This window comes from Chelonoidis abingdonii, chromosome 9, assembly GCF_003597395.2.
Source record: "Chelonoidis abingdonii isolate Lonesome George chromosome 9, CheloAbing_2.0, whole genome shotgun sequence".
In the NCBI taxonomy this organism is placed as follows: domain Eukaryota; kingdom Metazoa; phylum Chordata; order Testudines; family Testudinidae; genus Chelonoidis; species Chelonoidis abingdonii.
In genome coordinates, this window is record NC_133777.1 from 56,474,253 (window position 1) to 56,488,096 (window position 13,844).

Consider the following 13,844-nt stretch of genomic DNA (forward strand, 5'->3'; position numbering starts at 1 on the left):
GTTTTCAACATCATCAAAACATCAGTGTTTTTGGAGCTAGAGTCACAGTGGATTTATGCACTAATCACAAAGGAAGTTGGTTGAGATGCCCTTTTATGCCCAATAGCCCAGGGGGTATCCTAGGTTAAAATCCCTGCTCTGGAGCAGGTACTTGAATCCAGGCCTCTTTTCTCCCAGGTGAGTGCCTAACCATTAGGTTATCGGCTAGTCTGCAATGGGTGCTCAGAGAAGTGCTCGATCAACTTTTAAAAGCTTCTACACAGAGAAAGTTGTTTCATTCAACATTTATATCAGATACACAATGTCAGTAAAAGAGTACATAATTTACTACAGGGCCTGGAGATAAAGTATGTACATTTTTTGTTTTTGAAATCTGATTTATACTTTGTTGTTTATGCTATTGTATGTAAAAACCCCAGCATTTATTGTTATGATTATTAGGTTTATTCATATGATTAGTCATTCGATTAATCAACACTCCAGTTCTCTCTCATTTGTTTTCAGAATCAACTACACATTTAATGAAGTAAAGCATATTTTTACCACTTACTCTGTCAATTATCTGTTTTATTGTATGAAGACGAATAATGCCAGAACTACGTTGGTCAGTACCAGCATCTCTTGGTTCACTTTCTGTTCAAGAAAACACAGTTAAAAGTCATGATTTCTTAGCCACCTACTGGTCAATTACACAACCCTCTCTATGCCCCCATTATAATAAAATGGGCCATCTCCTCTTTCTAGCTCACAATACTGATTCAGACCTCATACAAGTTACAATGCTGAAGATACATTTTTTACTTAAAAATAATCCAGGAATTAAACTACTAGGTTTAGTTATAAAATCCTAAGAATTTGTTAGGTATTTACTAGGACAGGCGTAGGCAACCTGCGGCACGCGAGCTGATTTTCTGTGGCATTCACACTGCCCGAGTCCTGGCCACTGGTCCTGGGGGCTCTGCATTTTAATTTAATTTTAAATGAAGCGTCTTAAACATTTTAAAAACCTTATTTACTTTACATACAACAGTATGTTAGTTATATATTATCGAAAGAGACTTTCTAAAAATATTAAAATGTATTACTGGCATGCGAAACTTTAAATTAGAGTGAATAAATGAAGACTAGGCACACCACTTCTGAAAGGCTGCTGACCCCTGTACGAGGAGCTTAATTCTGAATGTTTTTTGCAAGGTGCTGAATTAAAGAGGGGACTTGGGAGGAAACCCTGAGGAAGCTCAGCATGTTACAGGATTGGGTCCTATGATAGCATTAATAATAATAAAAAATTGAGTTTGCGTTCACTCAATGCATGTAATGTTTCCTGAAGAGTCCTATAGCAAATTTGTATTACTTAACCTTTAAAGTATCTGTATCAATCACTAGTTAACTGCAACTGAATGTAAGCCTTTCAGAGTGTTTCCATAAATTGCTGACAATATAAAAGTGAAACTTTAAAACATTAATGGCTGCAAGAATAACACAGCAAAGGCTAGCAAAAGAGGTGATTATGCAATTATTTTATATTAAATCTGACAAGCAAAGAGAGACACTTACTTGCAACTTGATAAATATCTGGTTCTTCTCTTGCCAGTTTTTCTCGTGCAACATCAGCAATTGGTCCGAAGATGGTTACAGGCCTGAGAAAGCCAGCTGGAATAAGAAAAATCAAAATAAGTTGATTTAAATGTATTTTAGGATGCTATTTTTCCATCATGAAGATTAAAATGTTGAACTGAAAAAGCAAATATTTTAACCTCTTTAAAAGGAAGTTACCTTCTCGAAGAACAACTCTTTCATATGCAGGAAACTTGGTTTGAACAGGTTGAGCAGAAAGATCTTCTCTGCTTTTTCTGAGATTTCTTTTTGAGCTACGTAGACCTCGGAACCTCCAAAAATCTGCACGATCTCCCCCTGCTGTCTTTGGAAGTGTGTACTGTACACTAGCTAGCTGTTCAGCTCTAGGTGGGGCAGAGATTCCAAGGGTCAAAAAAATGATAGAAAACCCCAACTCCATCAACAAACAAATTAGCTTGTGAAATGACACTTGATTAACAAAGTTTAAACCTGTGAACACATTATAATGACACAACAGGCTAAAGGATCACTGATCACCAAATGAGGGGTTCCCCGTGTTTTTCAGTAATCTTAAAGTAATTGCCTTGCCCTTCTCCTGTCACTGGTGATCAATTAACACAGCTGAGGCAACTACAGCACTTACAAAGTATGTACTTTTCAGAAAGTATTTATGTATTTGTAATTTTTTAGCGAAATACATGTTGTGTCTACTTTTGCTCTTCATTAATTTTAGGCCCTATCTAGACTAGGAAAAAAGATGACAGAATCCCTACTAGATTTTAGTTTCACCAGATTAGCACATGCTGAAATACAATTGCTTTGTCTTGACTAGAGTTTTAGAAAGTGTTAACTGAATTCAGTTAGCTAATTCAGTCTGACATCACACCTTTACGGCCTTGTCTGCACTAAGATTTACTGCCCCATCCTTGTGTTTCTCTTGCCTGGAAACAGGGAGAGAACTCCATGCAACTAGCCAATGGACTGTCCAACGGCCACAGTCTGTGAATCTCTGTTCTAAACCAAACCCAAATGTATATTTGGGTACTCAAACTGGACATGTCTAATTGCAAATTATTTGGAGGTTCTACAAGTGTTTTTCTTCCAAAATGTTAAGAAAGGTATAAAATGTCTGAGTGACAAGGAGATTTTACTAAAACAGCATTAAACAGACACATAACTTGCACAAACTTGGGCCACAGATTTCACAAGCTACCTTGTAGTAAACAGTTTCAATATAGTACCTGTTTTTATTGGGTATGATGCCTCTTTCCACCTCTTTGTGATTCTTGCCAATTCGAATAGCCAGCCAGGACCCAAGCTTGCCATTGTACAAAGTATCCACGACCCGGAAGACTTCACCTTTGTTGAAACTTAGCCCATAGGGAGATTCCTTTTCATATTCAAAATGAGTTCTGATATAGAAAGAATCTCCTACATCGGACTCAACAATGCGACGATAAACTGCAATAAAATTTACTTGAAGTTGAAGTACATTAAAGGATTCCTAATGCTTACAGCAGTTCTGTAAAAAGACTGAGCAGAAATCTTGCCTATCCTTAGTTCTCCCTTTTAATTGTGAGGTATTTTGGAAACCCATAAGACTAAATCCTTACATATCAGCACGTGAAATTCACATACAATCCATATCATGTTAGTGTGATGCATTCAGAAACAGTTGGTATCCTCCTTGAATTCACAGTACTTATATGAAAAAAGGTAAATAGTATAATAAGTTCAGAGCTGAGTTAGTGAATTTAGCATATCAAGCCATACTGACAGCACTGGAATCAGAGATCACCTACTGCAGAATGAATGAACCATAAAGCATCGATAGTGCAAGTTTCCTCATTGTCCAGACACTGTTTTTTAGCCATTATTTAGACCTACTCTACACTTTTGTACTGATATAACTCTTTCAGTTAGGGTTGTGTGGTTTAAAAATTAAAAAAAGAAAAAAAAATAGTTATAGCAGTACAACCCCATTCACTTGGGAAAGGATTGAGATCACAGACTCATTTCAAAACAAGCTACTGGACTGTTGCCAGATAACTAATCTATCACTACTGTACAATCTCTACTGCATTTGAAATAGTGACCTAAAAATGAAAGGCTTCACTTTACCACCCTTCTTGAGTTGCCACTCCCCAGGGCAAACAGTTATCAAAGGTTAGCTATACTGTCTCTACCTGGTCTCAAAAAACCTACCAAGCAGTTTCTGACCTTATATTTGAGGCAACTACTTACCATCCTTTTTCTTCTGTGCCAAAATTGTAACCTCTTCTCCTTTAGGGAGATCAAGCAGAAAAAGCACTGCTTCCTCTCTGATGATATTTGTGAAGTCTACATTATTTACCTGGCATGAATAAATAACGGTTTTGAATTACTACACGATGTAGTGAAACATACACACACACTGTGAAAAATACATTGTGAAACATATATTTCACATAAATAATGCAGTTTTTTACAACATATTAATGTTAGAGTGGTTTATCCTGTTAAATATAACTTAACTGCATGAACTTCAAGAAGCTTTTTGCTTATATTTCTCAGAATAAGTGAAAAATATTGCTATTTAACAAAAATATGCAGTATCTACAGAGTACAAACTGAATAGACTTTTTTACTGAATACTTCTAGGTCACCCATCATGGATGATCTAGAAGTACCAGAGATTTTAAAGGGCAATATATTTAGATTATTAGAGATGAAGGAGCTTCTTAGGATGTGTCTACATGGGGAGTTAAACCAAATTGATGTGACAGGTGTTTCTTAAGATGCAATATGTAAGTCATGCTAATGGCAGGCATATAGGATGGCTATCTCCTCTTTCAATTTGCACTGCATACACATGACTGTGGCTTGCCATGTACTAGCATGTGACATTCTTAGAGGATATTCCATGGTCCTCTGCTTTGCTATTGAGCAGTCTGCATTCTGGAATTCTTCTGGCTGTGCATTGCAGGATGGATAAGAGAAGCCAGGCAGATTCCAATTTTTAGTTTTTTTTTAAATCTCCTGTCTCCATCATCTCCACACCAGGCTCCTTTCTGGGCGGGCTAGTGCCATTTCTGAATTGCTGGCAGCAAGCATGGTCCCAATAATGCTCTTCACCTCTATGCTGGCAATTGTAAACATAGGGAGGCTGCTTGTGCTTTATTTCAGCTCTAGTAGCCAGCTGAGTTTGGTTTTGGACTTTAACTTCTGCACCAAGATGATGATGATGTGGCAGCAGCAGGAGCTTAAGCATCAACAGAAGCAGCAGGATGAGGAAGAAGAGGGTGACATCCAGCAACTGCTACTACAGGAACTGTTTCTGGAGCAACTTTGCACCGCACAGCACTGTCTCTGGGCTCAGAATATGAGAAACAACTACTGGTGGGAAAGGTTTGTTCATCCCAGGTCTGCAGACCAGTAGTGGCAAGAGAATTTCAGAATGGCTAAGACAACCTTTTTTGAGATTGGTGTTGAAATAGTTCTGGAAGTGCAGGAGCAGCATGCCAACATGCGGTGCCCCATACCTGTCAAGAAGTGGGTCACCACTGCCATCTAGAAGCTAGAGAACCCCAAATGCGAGCAGTCCATAACCAATTCAGAGCAGGAAGATCGACCGTTGGAGCCACTGTCATGCAGATGTGTGAGGGATAAAGCACTGTTTCACTGGGTTATAAAGCTTAATAATGCTCAGGAGATTTATGGCTTTGTATGCATGGGTTCCCAAACTGTATTGGGGCAACTGAGGAGACCTCTGTGCTTATTATTTCAGCTTCACCTACCTCTCTCCTGATGAGGACTTAGAATTTATAAATAGAAAGGGGTATTTCTCCATGGTGCCAAAAAGGCTGGTTGATATCCATCATGTTGAGTGGTGAGGCTTGAAGCTATACAGAGCATTAGATGGCTCAAAAGGGCTGAGCTCAGTATCTTGCACCATCAAGGAGGTACAGAACAAGGCTAGGTCCTGGTTTGAAGCCCTGCCTTGCCTGCTGTCCTGGCAGGAGCAGCAGCAGCAGCAAGTGCTGCATCAAAGCATTCTAGCTCTGTATTGCCTCCAGGAGTTTCCTCTACATCCCCGTCTTTCTCAACAGTGTCCTTTGCTGTGGTAACACTGTCCCTGGCCACAGCAAGATCCATTTCTTTATCACTCTCTGATCTAAAGTACAATCTCCATCTCTCTTTATTTTCAGGGGTTTTATGAAGAGTCAACTTAATTCGGTTTAAGCCCCATGTAGACAAACCCTTAGATCAGTTGTCCAAACTTGTTCCACATGATTTCCATTTACAGTTGCCCTTACTCCTTGCTATCTAATTTTCAAGGATATTTGAACATTTGAGTTCTGATTATTAACATTAGGTAGTCAATGATTAGCACATGCACGCTCTTAAAACATGTTTCTTTAAAGTTTAATCAGTTCAATTTCAAAACTCTAAGTGTAGGTCTATCCCTTTTCCCCACTGAAGTCCACAAACAGCAGGTAAAGAGGTCCAAACACTTTGCTTTTGAAAATAGATTGAAGTACAAAAGTTCTTGTAAAATTAAATAAGAAATAAAAATGCCACGTTTTAAACTTTGTCATCAATAGAAAAGAATACGAAGAAATTACTTTTCTAAAAAAACCAAACATGCCCTAGTGGCATTAAGAGACTTGTACTAATCCATGTGGGAAAAAAAACACAAGTTTACACAATTTACCATGTATTCCGCAAATTATACATAAGGGGTTGGATCAGGTCTCTAATGGTATACTTTTCATAGCATATATGATACCCAAGTTTTACTCTATTCACTAACTGAGCTAACTGCAGGGTAAATAAAGCACATTCTTCTCCTGTTGAAAAACATGTGTTTGGAAGCAGTGCTCTGAAATAGGGGTGGGGATGATTGGGCAGTAGACTCCTGTGGATAATACTACTTATCTAGTTTTGCAAAGTGGCTAGAAATCTGTAAATGAAAGATGCTAAGTGCTACGAGCTGATTATTTGTATATACGATATAGATATTTATACACGCTTTTTAGTTAACAGTTTAAAAGCCAGTTAGTTAAACAATTATTTGTCCAATCTGAAACTAGAGAACTTGGGAGCCATAATTTACCAGTGATCTAGTAGCAACAGTGGAAGTGGATGAATTTTTACCACCATTGTCTACCCCTATTCAGGGTAGGCACAGATAAACAGTCTACCTAAAAAGGCAAGATATACCAAAATTCCGTTGCATTATTGAACAACAGATTCTTTGTATGAAAGATTTTGACCTACCCTGAGAATTTGATCTCCTTCTTCTAATCCTTCTTTTGCTGCAGGGCTGTCCTCCAGAACACCAGCTACAAATATGCCTACATCATTGCCACCAGCCAACCGCAAGCCCACGCTGTCTCCTTTTTTGAATTTTACCAGCTTCATGCTTGGCCTGTAGGTTTATAACACATTCCAATTAACAGACATACAGTAGTTGAATATGTGGTCATAGATTAGCAGCTGGGGAATTACACCAGCAGAAAATTTGTTCCTTATTGCAATTTGATATCATCGTATCCAAGCTACAGTATTTCTTTTAGCAACACACCAACTATGATACCATAATATTCTTCTCATCAGCTGAGCTTTTGAAAATAATGGTAATATTCACTTGCTTAAGAGATTTTGTTGTTTGCTTTAATATATAAATCGTATTTTAAATAGAATACTTCAAAATTTAAGGGTTTTTGTTTAACAGTCAACTTTCCTTTGGAAGTTTACAACTGAACTGTTATTTCTCACTCTCTCTCCTCCTTTTTTTTGGGGGGAGGGGGAACATAGTAGATAACGTGATAACATTATTATAGGGTTCTCCTGAATGCAGGACTGTTTTTGCTTGAGAGAGAAGAAAAGCAGTATTTGGAAGACAGAAACAAAACATGTTATTTAATAATATCTATAAAGTGATGAGTACGTTTCTAAATTACAAAATATGTAATATAACTGTTAAAGCACCCAAAGCTCACAAATGAGCCTCAACTCCCCCACCTCTAATACTTATAAACAGATTAGAAACATATGTTAACACAAAGCCCTAGATGTCCCCATTCAGATGTAATGTTCATTGACTTAATGAAAGCTTGGTCTGCTTGAGGACTGTGGGATCAGGTTCAAATAAATAATTTTGAATTACATTACCGAAGCACTCCATCTTCATGAGTTGAATTGGGTAAAGGACCATCCGATGGACTGACTGGTAAATCCACATCTGGCTGTCCAGCTTGAGCATACACTGGCTTTGGCTCTATTAAGAAATAAAAACAAAAACCCCAACTTGCCATGCTATTAATTCTTTAAAGGATGTGGAACCAATACAGTTTAATTCATCCTTGCAGAATTGTTATCAAGATAACTACCAGCTCAGGAACAAAATCCTTCTCCTATCCACAAGTGTCAGTAATGAAAATAACTCTTGTACTGACTGAGTAAGATTACTTCTCTTGGGTGAGTAGATTTTTTAAGGCTGCTCTAACTACTGCACTGTGGGTTTTGTTTTTCTTCCTTCAAATTTCCCATTGTACTTTGATAACGTCCATTGAAATTTTGAAGCATGCAAAATACATCATAGATAAATACAGGACTCTTTAAAAGAGAAAACACATTACGCTGTTTTTTTCCAATTATGTAAGATTTGGACATAAAGGATTAGGATTCCACTAGGGTAACCACTGCTCAAAAATGGGAGAAGCCAGAAGGGTTCAGTCAGTTACTGTAATCTTCCAGCTAAACAACTCTACGTCTCTACCTTAATTGAATCTCAGATCTGCCATTTCAGCTGCCTTTGACTCACTGTTCAAGCTTTTCCACCTTCCTGTCATAATTTCTTCAAAGAGAAAACTGACAAAATGTGATGATCTTCCCCCTATCCACGGATTGCCTTCCTTTCTCCTCCCCTAATTCCCTCTTCCTTCTCCCCTGTAACAGATAAAGAATTTTGCTTGATCTCCTCCTCCAACCCATCCACTTGTCCCGGTAACTTCTTATATCCCATCCCCTCATTTCCTTCACACCCACTCATCTCCTCCTTACACTTCACCCCTCTCCTCCCTCTGGCTTTCCTGCCCCCTCACAATACAAGCATGTTTTCATTTCTCTCGTTTTACTATCCTCTCAAGATTGCATTTCTAAGTTCATTGAAAGCACTGTTTACAGTAGCCATCTCAAATTTCTCTTTCCAATTCCATCCTAGATCCTCTCCAATACAACTCCTGCTCCTTTCACGCCAATAAAACTGCTCTTGCTAAAGTCTCTATGACCTTGTCCTAGCCAAAGCTCAGAACCAGTACTCCATCCTCATCTTCCTTGACCAGTCCGCCGCCTTAGACCCAGTTGACCATGCTCCTCCTTCCTTGGGTTGTCTTCCCTCTGTCCTCTTCTCTCCTCCTAAATCTCCAATGACCCCTTCAACATTTTGTGAGGATTCCACAGAGATGTCATTGGTCACTTTCTCTACCCCCCTACATATCTCTGAGTAATCTAATCCGTAAAATAAAAATTTAACCACAGTTCTATGATGACAAAACTCAGATCTCTACTCCAGACCTGCCTACTTCCATCTAAAACTAAAATCTCTGCCTCTCTCCAATATTGCCTCCTAGATATCTTGCAATGAGCTCAAACTGCACACGGGTAAAACAGAGCTCTTAATCCTCCTGCTACCTCCTTTCTTGATTACTGCGGACACTGCCACCACCTCATCCATTACTCCAGCCTGTAACCTGGCATCTGCCTTTTTGTTCTGTGTTTATATAGTGCATGGCACAATGCGGTCCTGGTACATAATTAGGGCCCTAAGTGCTATGATAATACAAATAATAAACAAAAAGATTTAGCTCTCCATTGAGATCAAAACTGTTAACTATATCTATGTTTAAATGGGATAGTATGGCTTTTAGGGGAAAAAGCCCTCCATCTTATCTTGTCTTTGGAAATCACGATAGAATCCTCTTAGCAACAACCATGCTTAAACACAGCTATAACCAACAGTTTTTAATCCCACAGCAGAGAGCGCTTTAGAGTGATCTTCCAGAATTGAAAACCACAAACACAAGCCTAACTATGCTCATAGAGAGTCTTGCATATTCAGAAAAATGAAAAAATGTTGGGCCCACTTTTGCCATTACTTAAACTAGCTTCACCCAGGTAACTAGGGGCAGAGAGCTGGGCCCTTTGAATTTGCATAGTCTGAGTATTTATGCAGTTTTATATTTTAACAGCTTGAGAGAAATCATATTGCAGCTATGAAGTAGTGCAAATCCCTACTGAGCATTCATTAAAGGCAGCAGGCATAAGTTGGCGTTTTACCATATTTACCTGGCAGAGGTGGAGTTTGTTTTTCATTACTTTCAACTATAGCCTCTTCCATGGTTTTAGAAACAGGGGTATCATCTGCATTCTTTACAGGTGTAGAGACAGCTCCTGGTTTTGATATTCTCTCATCTTCTCTGCTCCGGAGACTATATATCAGAAAAACAAAACATATGGCATTTAGTTTGTACGCCATGCTACCTCACAGTATTATTGTAAAACCACCATTTCTGCATTTCAGTTCAAATAGATTTGCTAACAGATTCATCCCCAAATAATCTGCATAGTGGGAACTCTCCACATGTAGATCCCTGGAAAAGGGAGGGCAAGGTAGAATAGAGTGCTCTTTTCACTGCTCCATGTCATTCCCATGCCTTGTGTGGATAGTCTTCCATGCTAAATTCAGAAGCAGGAATGGAGATGGGAGCAAGTGATGTGCTGTGACACTGTGGAGTCTAGTGATTTCTGGGCAAAAACCCAGGATTTACCACGAACCTTTGGACCCCTTCTGTGGTTGCTGACTCAGTCAGGACTGAGGAACTCAGCCAATGGCAGCCCTTCAACACTGAAAGGAGGTTTCCCTTCCCCCTAGATCCCTTGAGGTTGGAAAAGAGCAGCCTTCAAAATTCACAGCTCTTCCAAATCCTTTACACTTAAGATTGGTGCAATGAGGAAAAAAGTGAGTGCCTGCCTCCCATACCAGCTCTCTACTTCATGTTTCTTCAGTGAAAACAGGACTAGCCTCATGTATTTTCTGCTCCAGAATGTATCCACATAGGGTTACAGCATGCAACATCTAAAGAGAATGTGATGCACTCCTTGCTAGATAGTCTCTGGGGAGTGAACCTGGGAGCTCTAGATCTAAAAGCATCAGCACTTCCATTGTTTGAGCTAGAGGACCAAGCACTTTAGCAAAGAGGCAGTAACAAACTCAGTCTGTATACATGAACAGAACCTCAGTGGGTTGTACAAGCATGCAGTACCCTTTAATTGTATGTGAGCCATAGCCGTATAGTCACAGACAAGATTCAAAATCTACATAGGCTTAAAAAATAGTATACCACCAACTTACAACTACTTCCTAAAAATCCTTCAGGTCAGAATTCCTGGCACTTATGAATTTCAGATACTTTCTGCTTACTATGGCTAATCATAATCAGCACTGATGAGCAGTTTAATCAAGCGCTGTACTAAACAAACCACAATTCCAAAACATATTCATTATAAAAAAGCATTAGTTTACAAGATATTCAAACTCTGCTGAAGTATTAAAAACACATGCATATAAAAATAAAATGGTCAACAGAAGATACTGCATAACAAGTAGGTTTACTTTTATTTCTGTCACCTTGTGTGTCAATAAAAATGCAATGAGTGTTCTAAAGGAATTATATATTTGCCAGGCACTAAAGGACACTGAATTTGACATTGTTAGGAAACATTTGTTTCCTTGATGATACCAACTTGCTCAGTTACTCCTTCCTGATGAGCCACCAGGAAGGACTTTGGGTAGAAAGTGTCCTTGGTGAAGTATATTGTACAAGATAACACAACATGATTAGATGGCTGTTTGGATCTCTATCATGGACTGATATGTTCTGAAAGATGCCACCTTTCTTAAGATACTACTGATTCCAGAAGCTAGATGGAGCTATTGGGCAGTAACTTGTATTTGCATCCTTTAAAAAAATATATATATATCCACTGATACACATTATGCACAGCAACATTTTTCAGTTGTACTAAAATAATTACTTCAAAGCTCTGTATTAATTATAATGATGGGAAATACGTTTTTTTTAGTCAGAGTCTCTACTGAAACTAAGGCCGTACCGAAAGATAAAACCACTAAATTTATAAACATGGGTGGGATGTGCTCTCTCTGGCAATACTAAGTAGCTGGCATCAGAAGCAAGGTTTACACATTCTGCTAAACTAGGACCACCATTCACTGGTGTGTTACTCAGGATAAACCATTAGAATTTGATACAGTGCCTGCTAGAGCCAACATTTTCAAACTTGAGTGCCTCAAGTTGGGCACCTAACTAAAAATAGCCTGCTGTTCAAGAGTGCTGATAATTCACCAATCCGACTGCAATCTGTATGTCCCATTGATGCTCTTCACCTTTGCAAGTCTGGCCAACTATACTTCGATACTAAAAATGCTAAAAAACACCTGTACTTTAGGCATCCAAGTTTGAAAATTTTGGTCTTTGAACTTTAATTTACACAAATCTCTTTTTCTATAAAATAATTTTTGAACACTTATCTGACTCCTCTTTTCTCATAATGGTATTCATATTGAATAATTTTCAACTTTCTTCTTGGTGGTAATTTGGTACTCGTGAAAGTGAAACTAATAGCATTGGCTTGAGCAATGACTGGGAGCAGGCACTGCAAGTTTTCCCACCTTGTGCTGCATAAGTAATACATTAAGCTTCTTCTGCAAAACCTTTGCTATTCCATTTCCAGCATACAATGTCCCGTTGGACAGTGATTTTAGGATGTGGACATATGACTGTCTCTTCACTTCTCAGCTATGCAAAGATTTGAATCTTTGTTCCCTAGAAATAAAATGCCAGTTCCCAATTAAATATATGGGCATACTTGAATGTGTGTATGAAACAAGGAAACTTTTTTAAAAGCCGAGGAAATGGAGAAATGAAAATAAACTCGCATGATAATGTGGCCCAGAACTAGATTTTCTTATTTTTGGACATTGAATAGTAGTTAACGATGTTCTACAATACAACTTTTTATTTTGGTAAAGCATTTTTCACTATCCCAAAATGTTTTTCTTCTTGAAATATTACTATTTTTGACATTTTATATTAGTTAAATTTTGATCTTCAACCTCTTCTACATGCAACTTGAAGACTTTGTACTTTCACATTCTTGCATGTTAGTATCCTTTACTGATATTCTTGAATAAACATAGTTGCTATTTTTAATTAGTGCAGCTCAAATATTTAATAAAAAGTTGAGGCGACATTGAATAAAAAGGAATAGAGTTTCTAACAGCAAATTTCTCTCGTGACTCCCCTTTTGATTTTTCATTGTATTATAAATATTAGTCAATTTATGTACAAGCTAACTCTTTATACAGAGATTCTCATGACTTCACGGTCTGCTTGTTTTCATTCTAGCCATTGGTCTGTCTCATCACACCTTGTAAATTACAGAATACATAACAAAGGACTTCAACATACATGTATGGGTAAAAATAACGTCTCTCTACATTTGTTCCCTCAAAATTGGGGGGAGAGGGGAAGAAGGGGAAAGAAAGAATCCCAGGCTTTCAACTATGGTAAAAGTCTCATTGCAAAAGGCAATTATTTATTCTAGAATGTTTTATCAGAATTCTAAAAAAAAAAAAAAAAAAAAGTTATTTCCCACCTCCTGCAAATATGGCTGTACATTCACAACTCAGGAATCTGATTTTAATGAAGGTTTCATTTGAGCTTTTCAGTTGACTGAAGCTATATTATCCTAAACTCTCAAAAAGAGATTAAGTTTCCTACTATGAAGTATTTTACATATTTATATCTAAGCATTATTTATACAGCCATGTTAGTAAGAGGAGAACATGAAGTTTATACTCTTTACGCTACCCCTCTGGTAAGAGAAACAATTATGTAAAGCCTGTCTCATATATACTTATTAGGAATGACTCTCCAGTACTACTTAGGGGCTTCATGTCACTCTGGTATTCTTCACTTGGGCAGCCAATCTCTAATTAATTAAAAGAATCAGAGGGGTAGCCGTGTTAGTCTGAATCTGTAAAAGCAGCAGAGAATCCTGTGGCATATATATGCTAGCAAGCAAGCTAGAGATAACGAGGTTAGTTCAATCAGGGAGTATGAGGCCCTGTTCTAGCAGCTGAGGTGTGAAAACCAAGGGAGGAGAAACTGGTTCTGTAGTTGGCAAGCCATTCACAGTCT

General features: G+C 38.1%; 1 protein-coding gene across 9 annotated transcripts in view; it reads right to left on the minus strand.

The window, feature by feature from the left end:
• Positions 1–13,844, minus strand: part of TJP1 (tight junction protein 1) — a 308,887-nt gene that overhangs the window by 47,861 nt on the left and 247,182 nt on the right. For all 9 annotated transcript variants that reach the window (XM_075069579.1, XM_032779736.2, XM_032779749.2 and 6 more), the window contains 8 exons: positions 9,910–10,052; positions 7,735–7,840; positions 6,838–6,988; positions 3,823–3,931; positions 2,820–3,039; positions 1,777–1,961; positions 1,558–1,653; positions 551–633 (listed from right to left, as the gene is read on the minus strand). In XM_075069579.1, coding sequence (XP_074925680.1) covers positions 551–633; positions 1,558–1,653; positions 1,777–1,961; positions 2,820–3,039; positions 3,823–3,931; positions 6,838–6,988; positions 7,735–7,840; positions 9,910–10,052 — 1,093 coding nt within the window. The remainder of the gene's footprint in view (positions 1–550; positions 634–1,557; positions 1,654–1,776; positions 1,962–2,819; positions 3,040–3,822; positions 3,932–6,837; positions 6,989–7,734; positions 7,841–9,909; positions 10,053–13,844) is intronic.